Source organism: Pyxicephalus adspersus, chromosome 5 (assembly GCF_032062135.1).
Source record: "Pyxicephalus adspersus chromosome 5, UCB_Pads_2.0, whole genome shotgun sequence".
NCBI lineage: Eukaryota > Metazoa > Chordata > Amphibia > Anura > Pyxicephalidae > Pyxicephalus > Pyxicephalus adspersus.
Genome location: NC_092862.1, coordinates 53101690 through 53127406, shown reverse-complemented (window position 1 = coordinate 53127406; position 25717 = coordinate 53101690). Strand labels below are relative to the sequence as shown.

At 37.9% G+C, this 25717-nt stretch overlaps 2 protein-coding genes across 5 annotated transcripts in view; one reads left to right on the top strand and one right to left on the bottom strand.

The window, feature by feature from the left end:
- TIMM21 (translocase of inner mitochondrial membrane 21) overlaps positions 1–9314 on the bottom strand; it is a 16519-nt gene extending 7205 nt beyond the window's left edge. The window contains exons 1-4 of the mRNA XM_072411514.1: positions 8882–9314; positions 7045–7107; positions 4515–4612; positions 3034–3107 (exon numbers count right to left, since the gene is read on the bottom strand). Of these exons, the coding sequence (XP_072267615.1) occupies positions 3034–3107; positions 4515–4612; positions 7045–7107; positions 8882–9146 (500 nt within the window). The 5' untranslated portion in view covers positions 9147–9314. The remainder of the gene's footprint in view (positions 1–3033; positions 3108–4514; positions 4613–7044; positions 7108–8881) is intronic.
- The window catches only part of FBXO15 (F-box protein 15), a 71104-nt gene continuing 53978 nt past the window's right edge, over positions 8592–25717 (top strand). The window contains exons 1-2 of one of the 4 annotated variants that reach the window (XM_072411511.1): positions 8592–8721; positions 18956–19105. In XM_072411511.1, coding sequence (XP_072267612.1) covers positions 18981–19105 — 125 coding nt within the window. In that variant the 5' untranslated portion in view covers positions 8592–8721; positions 18956–18980. Of the gene's footprint in view, positions 8722–13976; positions 14061–15015; positions 15110–15894; positions 16543–18955; positions 19106–25717 lie in introns of those variants that run through there. The other 3 variants (XM_072411510.1, XM_072411512.1, XM_072411509.1) reach the window with 3 other exon arrangements.

Below are 25717 nucleotides of genomic sequence, written 5' to 3'. Positions count from 1 at the left end.
ATGTCAGTATAGGCAGATATAAAAAAATTATGTCTTATTAAAGATTGTCACAGGTAACAGCAGCCTAAAAATGGATACAGTCAGCTAACAATTTGATCTTGGTTCACATTTGAGTGCAGGCAGTCTGCATTGACCTGATCTTTAGAGAAAAATCTGTAAGATTTCATTACATTTGAAGACAAATTACCTCCAATGCTTACAGATACAAAGGTTAGAGTGGCTTGTTTGGAAGGGTTTCATCACTTTATTAAGGATAGATACTTACCTTAGTATGCCTATTATGGGCACAGATTCACTTTAAATAGATCCTCAATGTGCGTTTTTACTAAAATACCCAGCACAAGGCATTTCAGGGAAGGTGCACAGCTGTGAGACAATGATGTCCCGCTAAATTTAAAAAACTTAACTTGCTGATTGAAAGAGACAGAACAGAGATAACTTCACCCATAAGTCAATGTTCCTTTACTATCACTTCACAGTTCTATTTATGCTTTAGAGCTTTGACTGCAAAAAAACGGAACAAACCCCAGAGATTTACTGGTTTGTTAGATGAAAAGCTAGAAAGTTATAAATGTTCAATAAATGTTGCTGAATTCTTAAACAAACATACCATTGTTGGTTTCAATTACCGTATTTTTCGGACCATAAGACGCACTTTTTTTCCTCCTAAAGTGGGGGGAAAATCAGGGTGCGTCTTATGGTCCGAATGCAGAGTAATTCCTTTAGCTCCTGAGCTATTACTCATTATTCCCCTGATGAAGCTCTTTGGGTGTGAAACGCATCGGCTCAGAATGCAGTTATTACCAACTTTTTCGTAACCTACTTAATTAAGTGGGATTTGTTTGGGCATTTGACTCCTTGACAACCTTTTATAATTGATTGTATGTAACAAGTGTATGTATGTATTGTATGTCTTTTTATGATCTGTCCTCAATAAAATGTATCTTTTTATAGAAATTTAACATATAGGTGCCCCACAAAGAGCCTCTTTTTTCTGTCTTCTTTTACTGTAGTATTATGGCTTCAGTCTAGGCTCGGCACTACATTGTCTTCTGAGAGACTTTACCTTAACATCCCCTAATGTTTTTCTCTCTTTTCTTCCTATTTCCCTTATCCCCCCCCCCTTTTTACTCCCATTCTTTTTCCCCACTCTTTTTCTTATTTTTTGAATTTTAAAGCAGAAGTAAACTCGTTTGCACAAAAAGTCACCTGGAGATAAAGGGTTTTGGTAGAAAAGATATGCAATGTCTTTGCATTTTCCCTTCTGTCTTTTGACTCGTTTGGCTTATTGCCTATGTAATGGTGTCGACCTTAATGTTGAAAACAGTGTAAAATGATCACTATTGGGACCCTGGAATTTACTGGAGGGCACAAAAGAGGTAGTTGTGTGCCATAATCTGCAAGTATGTTTTGTGTTTGTTGATCATGGCACAATCCCGCCTACACTAAATTAACTTTAGTGGTGAAGAACCTAGTGTGTCCAGTGTTTATTTATATATATATATATATATATATATATATATATATATATATATATATAAACTGAACTGAATAGGGATTTAATAAAGGATAAAGTTTTTTTTTTTTTTAATTTTTTTTTTAAATCTCATGTACTCAACCTGCTATTTCTGCGGGGTTCAATAAAACCTATTTCCCAGCTTAAATACCTGTGTATTAAATGGAGATTATGATAATAGGTACAAGAGAATTGGTTCCGCACTAAAACACTGTTAGGCCTTATGAAAATTATAAAAAAAAAAAAACATGGAAAATTTTGTACATTTCATTTTGTCCACATATGGTTATTAAAAAAAAAAAAAAAAAAGATGTAGCTCTAAATAACTTACCATATGTGGACAACATAAAATGTACAAATACATAATGAAATGTGCAATTACCGTATTTTTCGGACCACTTGTGCCCGCCCATGAAGGCAGCGCCGATTGATTTGATGAATGCCGATCGGCGCCGCCTTCATGGGCGGGCACAAGTGCCGCACGCTGGATCTCAGGGGAAATCAAATGAATTTTTTTTTTCTTGTTTTCCCGTGCGGAAAACCTGATGCGTCCTATAGTCCGGAGCATCTAATGGTCCGAAAAATACGGTACATTCTTCTAGCTATAGATGTGCAATGTATGCTAAATTCAGGTCATTCATTCAGGTTTACAGGATTACTAACTAGCCTTATCAGCTCTCAACTGATATTTAAGCCCTCAAAAAGCTGGTTCCATAGCGGGTGCAGCACCATGACAGTTACAGATGTAATCAGAGACTAACATGGCATTCCCCTTGGCAGATAGAAGTTCTTAATTCTGTTGTTAAAAATGGTTAACACCAAATTGTTTGAGGGTTGAGACAAATCAAATATAAGCATTTTAACTGTGTATTCAGTTGTTTTTTTTTTTACCATGCTAAAGTTTTAGAGCGGCTAAAGTTTGAGAGGAGGCAAAAAAACAGTAGGGTGTTTTAGTGAATAAACACAACATTGTACAGCTGTGTATCAGGACTAAACCATGTCCAATTCTATATATACTCAGCGGCGGTACGAGTGGGAAGGGATACCAGCAGAGATTTTTTTTTTTTTATTGTAGTATGAAAACATCTTTTTTGGTGGTACTTTATGGCTGCTGAAGTAGTCTTTTAACAGCTTTATCAGACACACTTTGGATTACTTGACATTTATGGTTTACCTGCAAAAATAACAGTTTAAAAGGTGGTTCTGCTTCTCTCCTGATCTCACTGCTGATAATGGACACTTAAAAAGCTATCATGTAACAAATGATAAAACGCATTTTTTTTTCTACTAGCAGTTCAGACAGTCTCAGCTACAGCACTGGCACTCAGAAGACAGCAGACCTTACAACCTAACACCAAAACACCCGCGCACACACCTATTCCTCGGGTAATTCTGTACTAAATCCCGTTTAACACTTTAACCTGCTTAAGTTCCAAAGTATAGGTGATTTAAAATGATTTAACTGTGGCAGAAATACAAAATTTAAGCACTGCAGAAAATACAACTAAAAATCTTACCTTATATTCTGTTCTCTTTTTTGATTTTCAAACACTCCATAACTATTGATGGGCCCCCCAAACATTTCAATGACCTTCACAGAGGAAAAAAAAAAAACACATACCCATCAATGCCATTAGTAGTTGTAATTAGAAACTAGCAGACTGAAGTAGTAGTAAAAAAAATAAAATAAAAGAAATTGTTGCAACTATGTAAACGGTGAATAGCCTTATCACATTGTTAAATTATATGAAACTTTTGTTAGGTTTTTAGTAGTTTTTGTTTACACCAGGGGGATTTACCCTGTCTTTTTGTCAGTTGGGACAGAAAACACCACTTTTTTTTTTAATAGAAAAAGGTGTCAAGACCTTTGATGTCTATGCCTTGCTGCCCCGCTAAACCTTTTACCCCATTTTTGTTCTGTTGTCACAAGAATAAAAAGTGATGGGATTATCTCTTAATTTGACACCTCCATAAACCTGACCGTAATTTAGCTTGATATAGGCTTTAACCCCTTTTTTGTAAATCTATAGATTTCACTGCAGGGTACCCTGTTCTGAGGGTACATTAATCTACAGTATTCTTCCTTTGGATTTGTGCAGGATTACTAGCTGTAGTGACAACGCTGGTCACTATTAAGAATCTAACATCAGAAGCCTTACTTAAAAGTAGGGTAACAATTACTTTCCGAAAGCAAAGTCTGATGGCAGCTATTGGGTGATAAGAAGGGGTATTTAAGGAACAGTCTAGTGTTGTTGATAAAGTGTTTGTATTGCATGCCTAGTTGTTGTTCTTTTTTCAGTTTTGATAAAATAAATAAAAAGACAACAGAACAAAATATCCACAAAAACAGGCAGAAAGTATACAGAACTCTTACTATGATGCTAGCAATTGATATACCTGTCAGCACCAGACTGGTGCATTTTTTTTAATACTGAACTGTGATCTGCTCATATTTTGTCTTCCCTTGTTCCTCCACATCAACATGATGTTTTATTTTAAACCTATCCAATCTTATTGCATACTTCAATTTCTTCACCAGGATTCCATGTTTTGTACACAACATAGGCAGATCATGACTGGCGGTAGCGGCCAGCATGATCTTGTGCATAGCTTCCTGAAAACATTACAGCACTTTATCTCTGTATTCCTCTCAGCCCTTATGTAAGCAGTGTGCTTGTTCTGGGGAGGACTCCAAGGGAGACTACATTTGCATGCAAACTTCTCTAGGTAATGCCCACATGTGATGTTGAACCTCCCAATTTAAAAAAATAGGGTGAAGAACAGTAACAACACCTTGTTTGAGTGTGTATTTTTTTTTTCTTCACAAATTCAGGTACCTGCACTCCTTGCATTTACACAAGATGTTTATTATTGATATGATGATGCATGAATGATTAGAGAGCTGCAATTATTTGAGGTTTTTACATTTTGCTAGTCCAATTTTAACTTTCCTTCTCAATAACCATATCTCACAACGGAATGAGCTCCATTTCCTTACCTCAGGGTGATTTTGACACTTCTCCAAAGCATTTGCAAATAGTTTCGAGGGACTTAAAGGGCAAAGTAAATCTTTTAATGCATAATAGATCATTGCAGCTGTAACAATAAAAGAAAAAGGTGGATGAAGAAAAAAGAAAATTATTCATCATAATACGGTGTTTAAACTAAACACACTTAAAGTGTACCTAAACCAGAAAACAAAAACGTATTGCATATTACTATTGTAGCTTAGAAATCTTCTTATGAGATGGGTAAATTACAGTGTTCTCCTAAGCCCCTTTTAGCTAAAATTACTTATTTTTGAATAACAAATTTCTTGTTACGGGGTGGAAACAATCACTCCGCTGTATCTATAAAGCCACTGTTACCCCAGGATGCTTTGCTGATTTAGTATGAAAGGACAAATGCCCTGCCCTGTACAAAATAATAGCAGTGTGTTTAAAAAAGTGAAAAGCTCTAAATCCTTAGAATCAGCTTTTATTTCCATACACGCAAATGCATTAGGAACACTGCACATTTTATTCCAAATCAAAACATAAGGAAAATATATCAAATGTGTGTTGTTCCTCTACAGAAAGTAAAAGATAATTGAATATTAGTCTGTTCAAAAAATGCCACGTCTGCAAACTTTTTTACAAACTCAAACATTCACTGTGTAAACTGAAAATTGTTTCAGATTTTGCTTTCCTTTGAATCACTGAACTAATATTTAGTAAGCTGTACATCAGCGTTGCATGGAGTCGACCAACCTCTGGCACCGGTAAACAGATATTCCAGCCCAGAAAGCTTGGTCTACATCCCACAATTATTCTTTATTTCTTGGTTTTGCCTCAGAAACATCATTTTGATGTTTTCTTGTGGATTAAGGTCCTGGGATTGGGCTGGCCACTGCATAACATCAATTTTGTTAGTCTGAACCAAGACAATGCTCATTTACTGGTATGTTTGCGGTCATTGCCTTGTTGAAACAATGATTTTAAGAGCATTTCCTGCTCCACATAAGGCAGTATGACCTCAAGTAATTTGATGTATTCAAACTTTAACACCATAAAATGGGAAACACCCCAATATATTATGATGCTTGCACCACCATGCTTCACCGTCTTCACAGTGTACTGTGGCTTGAAATATTTGATTAGGGGTCAACTGTGGCCCCTTAACCCAAAAAGAACAATCTTGCCTTCATCAGTACACAAATTGTACTTCTTTCGCAAGCAGTAACCCCTTCAGCACTTTTTGTTTTCAACTTTGGGACTTTGTGGGGGCTTCTTGCTGATAGTTTGGCTTCACCTAGGCGTCTTCTAATAGTAACAGTACTCACAGGTAACTTTAGACTTCTTTGATCTTCCTGGAGCTGATCATTGTCATTTTGGCTAATCTCCGATCCATTTAAATGGTAGTTTTCCATTTTCTTCCATGTCTTTCAGGTTTTGGTTACCATTTTAAAGCATTTGGGATCCTTTTAGCTGAGCTGGCCATATAATTTTTTTGCACTTCATAGAATGTGCAGTGCTCCCGTTGCATTAACATGTTTGGAAATAAAAGTTATTATAAGGATTTTGAGATTTGTTCACTTATTTAAACACACTGCTATATATTTTAACATAACTGTACAGCTTGTTGACATGTGGGATGAGGGAATATGTAGATTACAGAAGGTAGCTCCTAGATTGTAAGCCTTTATGGGCAGGGTCCTCTCCTCCTTTTGTGTCACTCTCTGATTCTGTCTGTCATTTGCAACCCCCATTTAATGTACAGAGCTGCTTAATATGTTGCGGCTATATAAATCCTTCCCAATAAAAATAATTAATAATATTAGCTTGAAAGAGAGATACCATTGCTTATAACAGCAGTTTAGTGAACAGGAAATAAAATTGACAAGACATTTATGAAATGATGTCCCTAGCCTGAAAAAATGGAAAACAAATGCAGCCACCACATCTAAGAGATTGTAATCTAAAATGTATTGTGGTATTTGGTTTATGTATACCCTTACTAACCTAAAGTTCACTTTAGGGGAGCTATGTGTCTGCCATTGCTGGCTTCCTCCTGAAAATTCTTTTTGCCTGGCATCAGCGATTCACAGAACAAGCATACATAAAAAAAAAAAAAAGTCAGCATGCTTTTTCTATATATTCCTTAGGGAAGTATGAAAAGCAAAGTATTAGCAAAGCAGCCAGACATCTTGCACTTTCAGCTAGCTTTAATTGACTTAAACCGGAAATGCCATTCAGCAGCCCCATCATAATGCATATGGTAATATTGGTATCACTTGTTAGTTCAATGCATTTAGGGCGATTCTCTGCAGACAACGGTTTCAATGGAAGTCTAATATTAGTCTAAAATATCCAATACTAATGATAGTGTTAAAAGTGGTAAAGTGTCTAGAACAAAAATATCAGCATGTGCCAAAGAAAGATTCATAGGGGTTCATAATATGTGAACACCTTTGTCCTCAGACCTCAAATACCCAAACTTGGTGATAGGTATTGCTTTTAAGGCACAGACAAAACATTTTTTTTTTTTACCTATAATAGCTGCTCCTGCAACACCCACGACAACAAAAGTGATACCCAAGCCGGCTTTGGACACTGAAAAACACAAGAACATAGATATATTACATTATTCTTTTACAGTGATACACATTCAACAGACAATACAAGAAATACATCACAAAGTATAGCAACTCACAGCAACATGTCAGAAGGATGTCAAGTCAGAACAAAACAAGATAGATCCTGACTGGCTGCTTTTTCCCCCCATACCACACTTTTTAAACAAATAAACCTGATGGTTTCAGTTAAAGGTAAAAAACTCAAGTGGAAATTAAAAAAAAAAAATGGAAGAAGAGAAGGAGTTCATTTATTGCAATGGAACAGGCTATGTCCTTTCTGCAATGTATTAGTCTGTCATTTGCAATCCCTATTTAATGTACAGTGCTGCGTAATATGTTGGCGCTATATAAATCCTGTTTAATAATAATAATAATAATAATAATAAAGTTATCTGCATGACTGCAGCTGTTTTCAAATAAACTCACCTGTTCTCGCTCCATCTCAGCCTTAAATTGGCCAGCCTTAAATTGGCCAGGCTGGAATGATCTACACTGCCTGGTATTGTGTGTGAGATACCTGGCATCGTACACTGAGCCACACAGGGTGCAGAGGTTCATACATTTACAGCGTGCGCAGTTGTGCAAAATTTGGCAGCTGGGCAGCAATCAGGCAGGTGAGAGCAGCATTGTTGACATTGTTTGTCCCTTTACACAATAATGACTTGCCTGATCATGGATTTTTCAAAGTGGGACTTCAGTTTAAATACCAAAAAGCTCAGGTGGCTAAGTAGCCGCCAAGATGCAAACGGTTGAACGCTGCCAGAGATTCGCTGTCCCCAATGCCATTCCTAACTAGCCCTGATTCCAACTGGAAGATAATTCTCCAAGATTCATAACAGACAGTGGGTAATCCCTTTAAAGCGGACCTATGATCAGAATGTTTACCTTCCATAAAGAGTAAAGATTAACCCTTTTATGTAAAAATTACCTTTTTTTGTTGGGGGTGGATAAAAACCCCTTTTCTGAAACCCCTCCCCTTCGCTGTGCTGATAAAGACAGAATGGGAGCGCAGCACCCCCTTGGATAACATTGTCATGCTTTTGGCTTCTCCTTCGATCCTGGGCATGCGCAGAATGAGGCTTTTTCTTCAACGCCGGGGGGGTGGGGGTAATGCAGATCTGACGCATGAGCAGTGAGATCGCACTCTTTTTTTCTCCATTTACAGCCGGCTACCACACCTAATCCCTGGCTTGTGCAGTGCGAGATCAGGCAACATAAGCACAAGCTGGAAGACAAGATAGAAGATGGCGGCGCCCAGTGCTTCCTCCACACTGGGACACAGGTGGATTACAAGGCAGCCACCCAATCATGGAAACCTCAGGAGGGATCGACGGCCACCCAATTATTGAAACCTCAGGAGGGATTGACAGATATGCAGAAGTTTTTTTTATTTAGTTTACTTCCACTTTTTTTCAAGATCCCATTGGGCTTCATTTAAAAACAGTGCCTACATTAAATTTGTTTCATAGTGAACAGTGCCCCAATGCTTGTTGTACAGGGATCAGTGAACCATGCACAGCTGTGACCTGGATCTCCAATCATTTATGTAGCAGCTAGCACTGGGAGCCAATCAAGAGCAATGCAGTATCAGGTAACATGATGGCAGGAGGAGAAAGCAGAGTGAGCAAAGATAAATCTGTCTTCTGTTTTTATCCAATCACAGGTTGGGTACAAGGCCTAGTTGGCTGTAGTAGAAAAATGTCTGTAACACATATAGGTGGATAATGAAAATCTCAACAAACTCAAATTACCTCTTTGATAGATAGTTTGAGGCTGGTCCTCTGGAGTCTGCACATATTTGGGGTGGTTCTGTAGTTTGAGCAGGTATCTTCCTGTACACAGTGATTTCACACACATCTGAGGTGTGCCAAGAGCTCTTCTCCTGATAGAGTCCAAGCAGACTGGGCTGCCACATGCCAACCTGTAGCCGGGCACTCTCATTACACATTGTAAAGTATACGGCAGGAGACTGTGCTTGTGGAGAACACCCCTCCATACACAACTGGGCAGAACCATGACAGAACTTGTTACCTAAGCTACGAATACTGAGCAATAGCTTCTGTATAAAGCAGCAACACGGGCCGCACACACCGGTCACTCGCCCATAATACTTCTGTCACCCATGTACAGGCCGCTCTACCACACACTACTATAGACCAGTGCAAACACTCCCCTCCTCGCAGCCTATGGGGGGAGCATCATGGGAGTTGTAGTTTCCCAGGCGTAACTTGGCTTCTCTGAGCATCATGGGAGTTGTAGTTTCACACGGCATAACTCTAGGCTTCCCTGAGCATCTCAGAACTACATTCCCCACATGCCTTGCACTGTGCAACTTGATTCCCTAGTGACTTCGGAGTACAATGTGACATTTGTGTGTTTCGTGGGGTGCAGTATGAGTGCTGCAATGTCTGGATACAGGGTGACACTTCCATGCCTGGTGTACTGCACTTTCTGACATGGGAAACAGGCACTGTGCTTCTGCTAGCAGCTCTGTATTATCATTTTCAAGGGCACTGTAAACAAATATGGCTGCTGGCATTGCTGACCTTCTAAAAATGTCACTTGCCTGGGTATGTGTATGGCTTGGAGCTGTGCTTTTATCATTTCAATGCTGGATCAGTTTTTTTGTAATAAATGCATAGCTTAGAATTTAAAATGTTTTGAAATCCTATTATTATATCTGAAAGCACAGATCATATGGAGTACAATAATGACAGATGCAATGTTTTATGCCACCTAATAATTTAATTATGGCTACATTTTCAGTAAGAGATACAGATATGGATTTTTACATTCAAATATAAAAGACAATGTTGTGTATAAGTAAATAGATACCAAGCATATCAAGTGTATGTAAGTATGATATGCGCTATGAACTAATATTGTCCATAGGGGAGTTCATCAGCTTAGGAATAAGAGCTTTGGCTCTAGAACTGGTTTTATCCTACATGTGTGCACAGGGGTGGTTAGGGTTCTTTATCTTTTATTTCTCTTTATTATTTTTACAAGGGGACTGATAAGCCCCTTTCAGACAGTATTGTGCAATGACTCTGTGTCCCAGAGCCCATTAGGTAAACAAAAATCACTCAATCAGCTGTAAAGTTACCTTGAACCCAGTGGCGCTCAGAGCTGACCAAGGGGAGGACAGATGAGGTATACAGTCTCTTCTCCTTGGACCCAGGCAGCCGTTCTAAGTATTTTTTTTTCTAGTCCCAGGCTCATCACAGGAACAGGAGAGCCCAGGTACCAGCAGAAGGGATAGTGAAGCGGAAGTTTGGAGTTTGCACATACAAGCAATTCTGAGATTCCAAAACTGAATGCCCAGAGCCTGCCTGTAAAATACAGAGATCATTGCTTCTTTTGCAGCACTAAACTTGTTTTAACCCTTTTATGTTTGCTACATTTTATTCCTATGAAGAATTTTCCACTATGGGGATGTGCAATAATGGACGTCACCATTGTAGTGTGTGGGATCTGCAGACCAAAGGATAATAAGCCCTTAGAAAGCCACACAGCAGTAATCTGGCTGGAAAGTGGTCAGGTATGACTTTTCTGGGTGAAACAATAGAACATTTACCCTTTAGGGGTCGATCAATAAGTCTTCAATACATAATAAAGGGAACCTGTTATTAGGTAAATATGTAGGCATTCCAGGCCATTCTCATTCCAGACCTCTTCTTCTGAGAGTGCTACATACCTGGCTATTGTTTTCAATACTGTTCAAATGACCTGAATTTTAACAGCTTGGTGTTCGGGATAGAGAATTATCAAAACTAGACTTAGCCATGCAAATATCATTTTCACTGAAAGCTAATCATGGACCGCCTCTCTATTTCTCTAATGACTTGAATGTATGGAATACCTTTGCTCAGTGTACCAGTGTATAACTAGAGGTACCAGAGACATTGCAGAGGCATACTTGGTGCAATGGTTAGGTAAGTATTGGATGACAGGCGACAAACAGATATCTAAATATATGGTTTAGTAAAAAGAATAATGTTGTGTGGTTTCTTAAATATTTAAAATTGATGTTTAAAAGGAAATTGTAAAACCTTGAGTTCTGCCATGTTAGGTCTTTCATAATAGCCTTATAGCACATGATGATTGTACTCCAGGGCGTAGGAGTACCTTCCCTCCCTCATCCTGGCTTAGAACATGAAGTGTGACAGGATACCAACCTCCTGTCTGCTGCAAATTCCCAGCACGTGCGCCTACACAACACAAATAACATGCAGCCTCAGAGAGGGATAGGAAGCAATCGTGGGCTAGAGACCACTGGAGCAAAGAAATTAACATTGCACGTCACATGATTACATTCCATGAACCCCCTGATCATTATGATTATTTGAATACGGCTGACTATGATGATGAAGGGCCCTATTCCTACAAAATCATAGTGCATGGTTTTCACACATATTATTATCCCTGTAGACTGTAGAGAGATGGATTTATTGAAGTGCCAGAGAATTGTGTGTCTTTTGTTTTAAAGCCTGAAAAATCCATTTTAAAACTATATGTTTTTTGGTATAGATGTTTATGTTCTATAGATGTTTCATGTCTTATATACATTCTTTATCGTTCTTAAAAAAAAATACTAGAAATTGTAATGCAGTTTACTAGATTTTCCATAAATGCTGTGTAGTGCAGCAATCTTCAAAGACTGGATCAGCAATCTTCTTGCACAGGAGTGAATTGATGTCATGTCCCCAGATGTATAGTTACACAAGTTATTTTCTTCCTATATACCAATAGATAATGCAGATTGTAATACAATGTAAGAGGTGAAGATGTCTGTACACATGATCTCACATGATGATAAAATATATGAGAAACCCATGTACTGAATGCCTTCCAATCTTTAACCTGTTAATGCTAAAAAAATGTTTGTTATTTTCAAATATACCAGACAACCCTAATAATCCTGAACTGCAGAGAAAAAAATGACTCTTGCAGTTGGACTTCCACACAATACAAATGTAAATTCTTGTTTTGTCCATGGGGAACTCGGTGTCATTACATAATGCACACAATGATATTCTGCTTTGTAAATGAGGATGCTGGAGACCTACAACCCAGGGCATTGGGGGAAAAATATCACTGGCTGATGGAGGAGTAAGGCTAGGTACACACGTGCATTAATTATCGTTAGAAAATGATTAACGAATGATCAACGATTATTCACGATTATTTTGATTGATCTTATAGTGCACGATTCTGTACATGCTGTAACGATACGATCGTTCAAATATAATACACCCATAATGTACACACACTAAATCTGATCGTTTGAACGATGCAGGGAGTGATATGTACCAGAGAAAATGTACCGCAAAAACATCCATGATCACTGAATGACCGTACAAACAATAGCGAACAATGGTCACCCAATCCGATCCGCCAGGATAGTCGTTCGTTTCCAGCGACTTTCCTCGTTCGACGGCATCTTTGGCCAGTCATTGTGCATTTTTTTTGTTCACGATTATCGGACGATCGGTTGTTAATCGTTCGTTTTCAACTCCAATTAGTGCACGTGTGTACATAACCTTAGGGGTAAGGAAGTATGAATGTTTCTTTTCTCTTCCCTTGGACCAGCCTTTTGATCCCAGAGGAACCTGTGAAAAGAATTTCATGTCTCAGGGAACCCCTGCTTTAACCAATGTATTTAGGACCAGTGGGTAAAAAAGCCTTTTAGGTTGGTGGGCAGTGGAAATAATATTGCCCTTACAATGCTGATTAGAATTTTACCCTTAATGACAACTAAAAACATTAACAGAGTCATGTCATGATGGTCCAGAACTTTCCAGACATCATGAATGAACAGTTGGAGGAACTCCTAGCAACCTTCGGAGGAACCCTAAATAAAAAAGCTGACAAACATAACATGTGCATTTAATTCATGCAGTGATGGGGGAGCTCCCCTGGTAGGTTCATTTGTTTTCATTTGGGGTCCTTGTGCAGACACCTATAGGTTAAGAGTTACATTCCTGTATCCAAATTATAACCCTTGCATTGTCACACTGATGAGGATCCAAATGGATTTTTGAACTTGCTTTAAGCAGACATGGCTTGACATGACATGTTTCACAAACTGTCATTCACACAGGGTTTATATCTTCCTTTATTCACTTTTAAAGTAAAGCTTTCATCTTAAGCTATACATACATTTGAAAAAACAATTTTTTCCAAAAATTGTTATTGGTGACCAATTATTATGCGTGTGCAGGATCAAGCAATATGCAGAGCAAAACCTGATTATCATTAGTAAATGACAGTGCTCAGGATTTGCTGGGATATGTTTATTGAAAACATACAAGATTATAGTTATTGGCACGCCACCATCTTCTTACAGGTTCTTCTTCCTAAATCACCAGGTGCGAGATTGGGTAATGTAGGTTGGAAAAAACTGTGTATGCCTGAGATCGGCAAATTTTTTTCTTCAAATGAAATCGCTCCTTCTGCGCATGCCAGAGATGAAGGGGAAGGAGCAGCCAAGAACCTTCTGGGATGCGTGACGTAGGTATCCGGGGAGGCTTAGGGGTGGTGCTGCACCCTGTTGCGCTTAAAAAACAAACAAAAAACAGAATTTTTACCTTACATAAAAAGGTTGTTTACCCTTTTATGTAAAGTGAAATTTCTGAGTTTAGGCATGCTTTAGGGGACATTAAAAAGAAATAAAACATAGAGTAGGAGGTCCTCTTTGCACAGGGTAGCAGATTCCCAGCATGCTTTATCAGCAGCGCTCTGCTTCTTGTCACGTGACGTCAACAGGTTGCAGATGATTCCTTTCTCATTGTGTTAAAGCTTGCGGCCACAAAGTGGCGGTAAAGAGTAAGGTGAAATAGAGGCGTTCCCTCCCCCATGGCTCGGGTTTGTAGTGGTTACCAGGGAAGGAGTAGTAAACATTCTGGTGAATAGGGCGAACTATACGTGGTTTGTAATGCTTTATACTCTATATAGAACTTTTAGTTTCTAATGTCGGAAGTTTATCAGAGTTACTGTGACACAGTTATGTTTCGATATTTATCCGGTTCTCATGCGGTCAGTATGACAAAGGGTGTGATGAGTTTCAGCCAAACCACAAGGTGGCGGTGTGTCGTTGTGGTAGGAGAGCGCCGAGTTGTGGGGTGGATGACAGGAATGTGGTAATTGTGTGATGAGGATTTCTTGGGGTGTATATGGGGACACATGCAGGGAGGGGTGCTTGTAATGTTTTATGCATTGTTAGCTGTGTATTTAATTGGCCATATGATTACTTAGTATTTCTCATGTTTTCAGTATTAGCTCTGCAATACACCTGAGAGAGTTTGGTGAGGGTAAAATCTATCAGGTGGGTGCAGAGCTGAGGGTACACATGGAGGAGGCTGCACAACTGCTTACATGTTCATGGAAGGCTAAGCAGTGCCTGGCCCCAGATATGGCCCACATGTGGTGTAATGGAGCCAGATTCTGCCACTGGGTGTCACAACAATTAGCTTGATGTGTGGATTGGGAGCAAGACTGCACGATAATTCACTTTTATCAACAAGACATCTAATGCAGGACACAATAGGCAGAATAGTTTACACAGAGGATATTGGCTCTAATCTCCTCTTACTTGAAAATTTACCCCGAGCCACACTTGGTAATGGATATGCGGCAATGCAAAGTAGAGTTTGTGGCATCTAGTGTCCCTAATGTAACTGGGATATGTAAAAATAGTTTATCATTACTATATTATAGAAATACCAGTACTGATGTGTGATGTCGCGTGATAGTGGATATCATTTTGGTCTTTTCACATGGAGCTTTGAATATGTTAAAATATACTCTGACAATTTTATATTAAACACAAACTCCAATGCATGCTTTCTTTTTTTTTTTAACTCTAGATAGACGTCTGCAGGATTACCTCATGTCAGTGAATTCTCCCATTTACCTATAACAAATATGCCTTCTCTTTTATAGAACTGATCTCTAGAAACTGCAGCCCAAAAGGCAGGGTAAGGGCAAAGAATATTACCCCTGGTGATCCTGTGGCTAAATATTTATCCCATTTTATCCTATTAGGCCAGCACGGTGGCTCAGCGATTAGCACTCTTTGCAGCGCTAGGTCCCAGGTTTTAAATCTCAGCCAGGACACTATCTGCATAGAATTGTCATGTTCTCCTGGTGTTTGTGTGAGTTTCCTCCCACATTCCAAAAACATTCAGTGAGGTTAATTGGCTTCCCCCCAAAATTCACCTTGGACTGTAATAAAGATATATAACTATGGTAGGGACATTAGATTTTGAGCTCTTTTGAGGAAAAGCCAGTGACATGACTAAAAACCTTGTAAAGTGCTGTGTAATATGTCGGTGCTATATAAATACTGGATAATAATAATTTACATGTCATCCCTTGTTCTGCACTATGTAAAGTAGCCATCTTGATAGAGGCAGGACAGTCAGTAGTGACATCACCAAATCTCCTGTTACTACCAATCAGAGGCAGCAGTGTCTTAGACCTCTGTGTGCTCAGGAGCATAGATAAGGAGGTTGTACCACGCATTCCACTTGTCACAAAACAATCATGGGTCATTTGCTTTCCTTAACAACATTTACAGACGCTATGCATCTGCTTCAAACTGCATCAAACTGCATCAAACTGCTTGTTAATGCAGGTCGCATTTAAATCTATGGGTGGTTCAGCAGCAGACCTTCCTTAGATGCCTAATAAAGCGAAATTAAACAAAAAAAAAAAATAAATAAAACCTCACCTACCTCTACTTCCACAGATCCCTCAATCCCTCTGAAGCTTCTCTGGATTGGGTCTTGCACCATCTTGTAATCCTTCTTCTTCCCGACTCAGAGGAAGTGTCAGGTGCTGCCATCTTTTGTCTTGTTTCTTCTTCTGGCAGTGTGAGATCAAAGGATGTAGCCTGCTGTAAATAGGGGAAAAAATACCCCATGTGTGGTAAAGTTTCTTTTTATGCCTGTCAGAAGCCTCCTGGCCCTTTACACTCATTCTCTCTTTACGGCCGCAGCAGTAATGTCAGAAGGCGATGGGGCTTCACCTTTTTTTTTTTTTTTTAAAGAGGATTTTTTAAGCCAAAAAAATAAGATCATTTTTACCTTACATAAAAGGCTTGTCTACTAGGTCCGTTTTAGTCTTGTGAAAAGCTACACTGCCTGCAAAAAGGGATTTCAATTACTCAAATTCATTTTAAAGTGGAACTAATGTTCCACTTTCAAAAATCTGGAAAAAAAAAACTATGCAGTAAGCATTCTACTTGCATAGTCCACCGTCATCTTCTGTCAAGAAAAGACTGATCTGCACATGCAGGACTGATTGACCTCCTTCACGCATGTGTGAGATTTAAGTCATCCTGGCCAATCAGGATGGCCAATTTTGAAACAAGGAAAAGGAGGAAGATGGTGCACCCGCAATGGTACAGGTGAGTGCAGTTAAAAAAAGTTATTTTATTAGGGAAAGGATATCACCTGTCCTTTCTGCAATAAACAACCTGTCTCATTGTAGTTTTTTTTTTTAATTTAAAGACCCCAAAATTATTATTTTTTAGGTTCAGTTCTGCTTTAATGATAACTTTGCAGTAGTTGAGTACTGGTTGAGCGAAAGAAAGACCATCTAAACTAGAATTAAAAAGACGTTAGACATTGTTAAACACAGTTGCATCCAGATTTCGTAAACTTTATTTTTTTGTTCCAATTTTATTGGAGTTTTCAATATAATGTATGGCCTTTATTACAAATAGTAGACTAACACTTAGGGCCCTAGCATGAAAAATCATCATCACTTAGCCTAGAATTACGAAAATTTAGCATTCAAAGGTAAGCCATTTCACTAGCAGGCCTTTACTTTTTTTCTGGTGGCAAAAATTGGAATAAAAGATGCCAATAGTAGTTATATAGTATTAAGGCCACTGTATTTTCTGAAGGATTCCCTGTTCTAGGCCATCCTCACTAATTATTATTATTAAACAGGATTTATATAGCGCCAACATATTACGCAGCGCTGTACATTAAATAGGGATTGCAAATGACAGACTAATACAGAGAGTGATATAGGAGGAGAGGACCCAGCCCCGAATACTTTATAATAACGATATTTATGAATTATTGTGTAGATGGTCCATTCTTTCTATGAATGAAGGTTTCATTTGGTGTGACTACTTTATTCAGATTCATTGTTCACTGTACTGTCCTGGATAAAAATTAAAAGGTTAATGTATAGGGTCAGAGGTAATTCAGAGGTCACATATTAAGAGGTCTGTCACTGGCTTCACAAACATATATATTAAATGTGTTGACCTCTTCGGGGAGATTCCTGCCTAATAAATCTGTCAGGGGGTGAACTTCTGACCCTCCAGTTTTACTTATGACCACATAGTCAATCTATGTAAATGAAGGTCACCTTATAACCCTTAAATAGTGGCACCATAGTGTTAATGCAGGTAAAATACTTCATAAATCATGTTGAGGTTTTTGAAAGCTTCTTCTTAATATACCTCTACTAGGAACACAATGTTCACCCTACAACCTGTGTCTTTGGCAATTATGTTACTAATTATGGCAAAGAGTTTTTGTATATTTTATTTGTAATTAAAAGTCTATACCAGCCTCACAGCACTCTTATTATTATTAATATTATTATTATTATTATTATATATCGCTGACATATTATGCAGCGCTGTACAAAGTCCATAGTCATGTCACTAACTGTCCCTTAGAAGGGCCCACAATCTAATGTCCCTACCATAGTCATATGTCATTACTTCAGTCTAACATAAATTTGTGGGGAAGCCAATTAACACAACAGTTGAAATGAGCTGACATCTGGTGAACTGTTAGAGAAGGTGGAGAGTAACACTGGGATCACTAACTTATATCAGTCTGTGTATTTTTAAATCATGCCTCATTCATATCATAACACATTAGGCACACACATGCCAACTTCCCATATTGCAATACAATGCAAAGTTAATTGCAACTGCATTGAAGTGCACTTCAGTAAACATTTTCCCCTGCTCTGTGCATTGTGTTTGCTTGCACTGAACACTGAAAAAAAAATGTATAGGACCAATTATTTGTACACATTGACAGCCCATTAATTTTAAATTTTCTGCCTACACTGCAACTGTACCCAGTCTCTAGACATTAAACTATTTGCATATTTTAAACATGTAGTCAGATCGCTTTTACCAAGCTCTATTTTATCCTTCTAGCTATTTCTAATGTGTAGATATGTTTGGGCAGATAATTAAGAGGGGAACTAAACTTCTTGGTGGTAATAAGTAGTGTTGGTTGAACAGCTTAGTGTTTGATTCGGCAGCTATTCAATCGAGTAGCCCAATATTTTTTGGGTGATCGAACGCCGAATTCGAATACTATTAAAGTCTTTGTGGCGTTGGGGGAGATTCAGGTTTTTTCTGGGACTGTGTCCATTGAGAGTTCATCTGGAGTTCGCCCCTTTTTTTTTTTTTTTAAACTTATTTTTAAACATGAATTCGCAAACTCGAATTCTGTGTTTTTTCGGGTCGGGTCTGCCTGAATTCGAACTGCCATTTTCGGGTCGAATATAGGGACAACCCAAATTCGAACACCAACACTAGTAATGAGCCTGTATCATAATCATCAAGTATGCACAGCATAGTTTTCACTAAAAAACTGATAGAGCTTTAAACCCATTTCCATGTCATCTTTAATCAAATAATAAGCAGAAGTCTGCTTAATCATTCTAGTTACTTTACTGACTTCAATGGAACTTGTCTTAACATTGTTTTTGTTTTATTATTTGCCTCAATCATTTTAACATGTCTTCTTTTTTTCTTGTTTTTTTCTTTATTATAGCTGGAAGTGGGTAAAAATAGCTGTAATGGCCACAGGACGGGGTTGGATTTTTCAGCAACACAAAGAACATGAACATTTACAGAAACACAGATTTGGATCCGCACCATCTATGTCAAGTCAAAGTCAGACCTTGGAAAAACTGTCAATCCAGTAAGCTCCTAACTTTTTTTAGTCCTTAGTTTTTGCTTCCTAAATACTGCAATAAATAATGGATGCCATAGCTGACCTCCTTCCTATGCAATTGGCTGTCCACCAAGCTAATCCAATGACTTTAGTACTTTCTTGAATCAGGAATACTGTTAAGAATTCTGATTTTATTTGCTGCGTGCCTATTCCAAGAGATAAAAATGCTAAAACCTAATCTAGTCACACATTTATGGATTGACAATGACAGCATTTCTGTTTTCCATTTTGAGTGTACATGGCAGGTCTCTCTCCCTTTACAGGGCTTTAGTGTTTTCATACTTCTTCAGCTAAGTCTCTTTGGTTATAATTGTGACATGAAAACCTCAACTTTTTAGCCAACCTTCTGCTGTTAATGTTATTTAGTTATCTTCTATATATGGAGGGTACCCATTTTTTTGCACACCATGTAGTTGACAGTCAATGACACATTTTTATGCACATTTTGTTGATGGCTACTAAACAGCCATGCAGATTTATTGGTGGTAATATGTAAATTAGGTGCCTGCCCAATATTCCTAGAAATTACTAATTTGCTCTGTGTGTGAACCACATCAGTGTAATTCAGTATAGATCATGTCTTAAAAAATATGTTTCTTAGAGTCATGTGAGCAGTTGTGGCTGTCTGTGTTCCCTCAATGCTATATACATTATAGACACGCTACTCCGTAAGACTGAAAATTGGTAAGGTTGTCTTGGAAGACATGCTGTGCTTTTGAGATCTGTTAAGACTGTGAAAGTGAGAAGGCATGCATTGTGTCAGAGTACATTACTGGTCCATCTTGGAGTACAGTCACAGACTAATGACATGTCAAAATGTAAATGAAGTTTTCTGATAGGTCAGGTGCAGGAAGTCCAAAGCTGGATAGGTTTTGCAAGACGCCAGCACCTTCAATTACACATTTAGGCTGTAGCTGTCACTCTGTGTCTTGTTCCTTTTGGACTTCTTGTCACAAGATTCCAATATAGTTTCTGGGACTACAGGAGAGCGTTTTGGAAACAATCTTTTACAGTTAATGGATTCAGATGTCAAGTTACTGGAACATAAAGAGATTTCACAGAACAACAGGTGAGTGTCTGAACTTTCACATACATCCGATACAAATATAGTGAGTAATTCACTTGTTTCTACAGATAATAATGCTATAAGGGATATATTACTAGCTGTGTAACAATGCCATCATTCTATACAAGTCTTATCAGGGGTGTTAAACTCAAATCACATAAGGTGCCAAAATCTAAATTGGGCTATGTCAGGGGCTGATCTTTTTATTAGGATAATAGTCTTAGTAGAAGTATAGATCCTTCCTCTCACCCTGGAACACCATATCACATGCCAGCCTAATGCATTAATTGTGTTCTGAAAATAAGAACATGCTTTGCTTTGTAAAGCATGAACATATATTTTATTTCTCATTTTCATTAAATTGTCTCCCTTCTACATCAACTTTTCTCTTGGACATTTTGGTGAGTGATTGTTTTTTTGTTCTTAGCAGCTTTTTCTGAGGTAGGTGTATCTGACCTATCCTGACCTGTCTATGTGAGGGGAATGGAACCACTGACTGTGCTGAGGTGGAAGCTTGTGTCTGGAGACCTTGTTTATGTAGCATCCCACTAAGATTCTATACCTGGAGCAGCAGCAGCATACTACTGGCAGCAGGATAGGGACACGTGCTGGGTCTCTGCAGAAGTGCGAAGAAGCAACTGAGATCCTTCTGCCTGCAGGGTAGTCAGGCACTTGTGTGGACCGCCCTGCTTCAACCTAGCTTTCTGGCACTGGGTCCTCCTGCCTTCAAATTTCAGGCGCTTGGATGTGGCACAGTCACTGCCAGGCACATTAAAAAAACAGATGGGCCAGATTCGGCCCGTGGGCCTTGTGTTTGACACCTGTGCTTTACATAATAATTTTTGCAGAAGTGTAAATAAAGCTTTAATAATTCATGACATTCAAATGTTAACCATTAATAATTATTCATGATTATTTTGAACGATCGTATAGTGCACGATTCTGTAGATGCTGTAACAATATGATTGTTCAAATATAATCCACTAATAATGTACACACACTAGATATGATCGTTTGATGCAGGAAGTGACATGTACTGGAGAAAATGTACCGCAGTAGAATCCACGATCACTGAACGACTGTACACACAATAGATAGCGAACAATCCTTGCCCAATCATATCCACCAGTGCGGACGTTGATTTCCAGGGACATTCCTCGCTCATCGACGTTGTTTGTCAGTCGTTGTGCACTTTTTTGTTAACAATTATGGGACGATTGGTCGTTAATCGTTCGTCTCCAATGACAATTATTGCACGCGTGTACCTAGCCTAAGGGAGTTGGAAACAGTGCAGATGTTAAAATGTAATCAATAATTTTTTATTAGACTTTATCAAGTTATACACACCCTTATACATGCTGATCAAACAGTTTCTATTGTGAAAAGGGGAACTGTGTTGAATTTAAGACATTTTGTTTTTCAAAGCTTCACATTCCTTTTAAAAATATGGGTAATATAGCTGTTTCATCTTTGGATATATCTAAAGCATTTGATTTAGTGGAATGGCCCTTTCTATGGAATGTATTGCTTATTCTAGGATTGTTTACTGAGCTGTGCAATCTTTAACAGAAGATTGTGAAGAGACAGGTTGGGTTGTTTTATTGTAGAAGGGGCATTATTTATGTTCCTTTATTTCTATTTCTTCTACCCATTGGGTAGCTCTGCTGAATACCCCATAGCCCAGTAAGTTTTGTAAGGCTTCATTGGGAGTTCAAATACGGATTGATATGCATGGCCAGCTTTTAATTAACATAAATTGGCTGCTATGTTGTTTTACACTAGAATTTGGTTTCATGGCTTGTAGAAGTTGTTTAAAGTGGCTGCTTTGATTGATGTATTGATTTCTTGGTTTCACTTTTAATATTTGTTCCTAAATCTCCATTGCCCTATGATTTCATGCATGCCAAGGTAATTTGCAGGGATGTAGGGGGCTGGAATGTTATGCATTTGAGTCCCCATTTTTATATTTGCCTGAGGCCCTATTTTGTCTACAATTGTAGTGACAGGCAGTTTTCCAAGTATTGTCACATGTTCTTTATGTAAAAGGGACCTTATAATGGAATCTTAACAAATCATATGAATTAAAATAACAAATTACTGTATTTTCTGGCATATAAGGCGTCTGGGCGTATAAGACGACCCCCCACTCTAACCAATCAGTTGGGGGTCGTGTTATACGCCCAGTATTGTACTGTTCCTTCTGCCTGTCAGATCTCGCTATTGTGCGAGAACTGAGAGGCAGAAGGAACAGTACAGTACTAGTTCTAAGGAATGAATGGGTGCGTTCCAATCCAGGCTCTCCGCTGGAGAGCCAATCCAGGCTCTCCGCTGGATCCAGGCTCACGTCCTCCTGTGCAGGCTCGCGTTGCTGCACAGGAGGACTCGCGCAAGCTGCACAGGACGCTGGACGTGAAGGAGGACTCGCGGGGACGCCGGATGTGAAGCAAGCTGCAGGTAAGTACCGGTACCTGGAGTATAAGACGACCCCCGACTTTGGCACAGATTTTTCGGAGTTAAAAAGTCGTCTTATACGCCGGAAAATACTGTAGATTTATTATTTAATTTTGCATTTGTATTTTTATGGATGATACTACATAGATCAATATGTTTTATTGTATTATGTACAACAACATAATTATGATACACACAATAACAGAGTCACTGTAATTGTTTATAATAATGGGAAAAGTTCTTCTGAAAAAGCAGAACAAGTTGCAAACGCATCAAGAACTTTTGAACGTGTTTGAAAATTGTAGTTACATTATTATATAGAGAATTTGTATATGTATGAGGAATATTAAACATTTTTGTTTTATAAATATTGGAGATTGTAATTGTGGTGCCCTGTATAAGTTTTTCTGTGTTGAAAAGGCAAGGATATATACTACTTAATGTGGGCAGATTTGTTCCTGAAAATTATTCTTCATATTTTCCTATACACTTTAATGATTGCACATTATGTAAATATTATGTGATTATTGTGGTCAGTTTATGTTGCTTGATTTTTTTCTATTATATTTTGGCTAATTAATAATGAACACATGAAAATGGCAGGTTTTTTACAAACAAGAATACCATTTAAGTTTTACTCTTGCAGCATGTAGAATCTCATTTAAGTTGCTGCATCATTAAATTAACCTTTTGTCCTTAGAAATTCAATTAATTTAATTGTTTGTATAAGTGCTTGTGTTTATGATCGCTTCAGGGTTTAGAACACACATGCCAAGACTGGAAGTGTCAGCATCCAATTTCAGTAATGGCCTTGTTTTGTTTTAGTGGTCAATGGGCCAATTTTATAACGGTTTTATACACGGGTGACACTTCCCTTTGCTAACAAATGGCATTCTAAGCTATCACAATACTAGACACATTTGTGCCATTTATTATATGGCATGCATTAAATATGTAAGTAAGGAAAAATGACTGCCCAAACTACATATATTGGACAAACAGTGTAATGGGAAAGACAAATCCAATTTCCATGGAATTAGGATGCATTAGTAAATGCTATGGCTCTGACAAAGGACAGCATAATATAATTTCTCATATTTATTCATAATTATTGGAAGATTTTGCATCTTACTGTCTAACGATAAATAAGAAATAGTGCTTGTTGCCATGTGGGAAATGCAGCCATAATGAAATGTTGTGTCTCTGTTAATAATCCGTAATTAACTGAAGATTACTGTAAATCCCTTTAGATGGCTTTTGCAACAACCAAATTTTTCACCATTTGGAAAATGATAAAGCTTTGTGGATTAAATAGAAAAAAACAGATGTTGTATATTATTTACAGGCTTTGTTTTTGAAAGCTTAAATTGGCAAGGTTAGCTTTTGCCAGAAGGCCAGGGGTTCTACATTCCTGGCATTACATCACCTGATTGTCCGTTATAACCGTTACATTGCTAGTTTGCTATATATCTGACTTCACCACTGCAAAGAGCAATGATGAGCTATAAATTTAGGTCTTGTTTGTGTGTGATTTTAAGAAATAGTTGCCATAGAGACTCAGTCTTTTTGTAAGCTTTTATTAATGTGGTCCAGGATTTTTTTTTTTTTTTTTTTAAGAATAACGAAATCATAGTTGTATCACCCAGCCTAACCTAATGATCTGGGCTCTATTCCAACAGTCATTCACCATTTAATTTTAGTTCTGTTTCACAAACCAGAACAAAGCTTTTTAATGTATCCTTAAGATTAGTGATAGAATATGTTCATTATTACTTATATTCTTTCTGTGGCTGGCATAATCATATGCTAGTTTGGACTTTCTAGAATTAAATTCAGAGAAGTATAGTGCATAGTAAACCATTGGCAGGGAACTTGGAGCAATCCCCAAACAGAATGGATCTCCTTTCTGAGTTAATACAATCCTCTATAACATATCAATATCTATATTGCTTTTATTGGAAAATCATATTCCAAATACAGGTTACATACGAAATAGAGCCTGTAGGTTTGTTCTTAAGTTGAATTTGTATGCGATTAGGATAAATGTTTGTTTCAAAATATTTTTAGGCAGTGTGGTGTCAGTTACTGTATAAAATCCTCAGTGTGAATTAATCAGAAAAAAAAAAAACCTTTATGGAACCTAGTCATTCACTAACTTCTAAAGCAAGCTATGCTTTTTGCAAGAAGCTACAGAAAGAAAGAATATCCACAACCTCAGCTGTGTTTAGCAAAAGATTTTTTTAAAAGTCATGCAAACCGTTCTAATGTTCTAAGTTCTTGTAAACAAAAGAGTATTCCAATGTACTAGTGTAATGTTTGAATGTGATGTTGCTGTTTTCAAGAAATAATTGTTAATAAATGTCATTGGGAATTCTTAATCATTTGTGGAAGAAAATTCAATAGTACTTAAAGAAAAATCCCTAAATTTACAATGCAAGCATTTTTAAATCTTCTACATATATACATATTTTTAAATTTGTTGTACTTGTTGGTATTGCCAAATTGTAGCAGTAGGTCTTTTGTTGTAGGAAGAAAAAGTGTGTGTGTGTGTATATATATATATATATATATATCAGTGTTCTCCCCAGAAATTTTTTTCAGCCGGGTGGTAAAAAAGGGGGTGTGGCAAAACACGGCAAATTTAGTGCACCCAGTTGTTTATGCCATGGGTAATCAGTAACCTCTTATTGTTTCAGTGTTCTACCTTCTCCTAATTATTTGTTACAACTTTGTAATGCCTGCCCCGTTAGTATATCTAATTTTTCTATTCTATGTATTTTGCCACAACTGTCCTATGCCGTATATCGTGACCCAACTTACTAGTGTTCTAAGTTTTAGGAGTGTAATCCTTTGTAGTAGTGTAATAGTAAAATGAATGTGGTGTAACAAGTTAGGCTTAGCTCATATTAGCAGCAAAAAAACATTTACCCCTTCTGAGTGACTTCTGGCAACTGCTAGGCCCCTAGGATTGGTAACAGGCCATAAGTGCTGGGCACCTAGGATTGGTAACAGGCCATAAGTGCTGGGCACCTAGGATTGGTAACAGGCCATAAGTGCTGGGC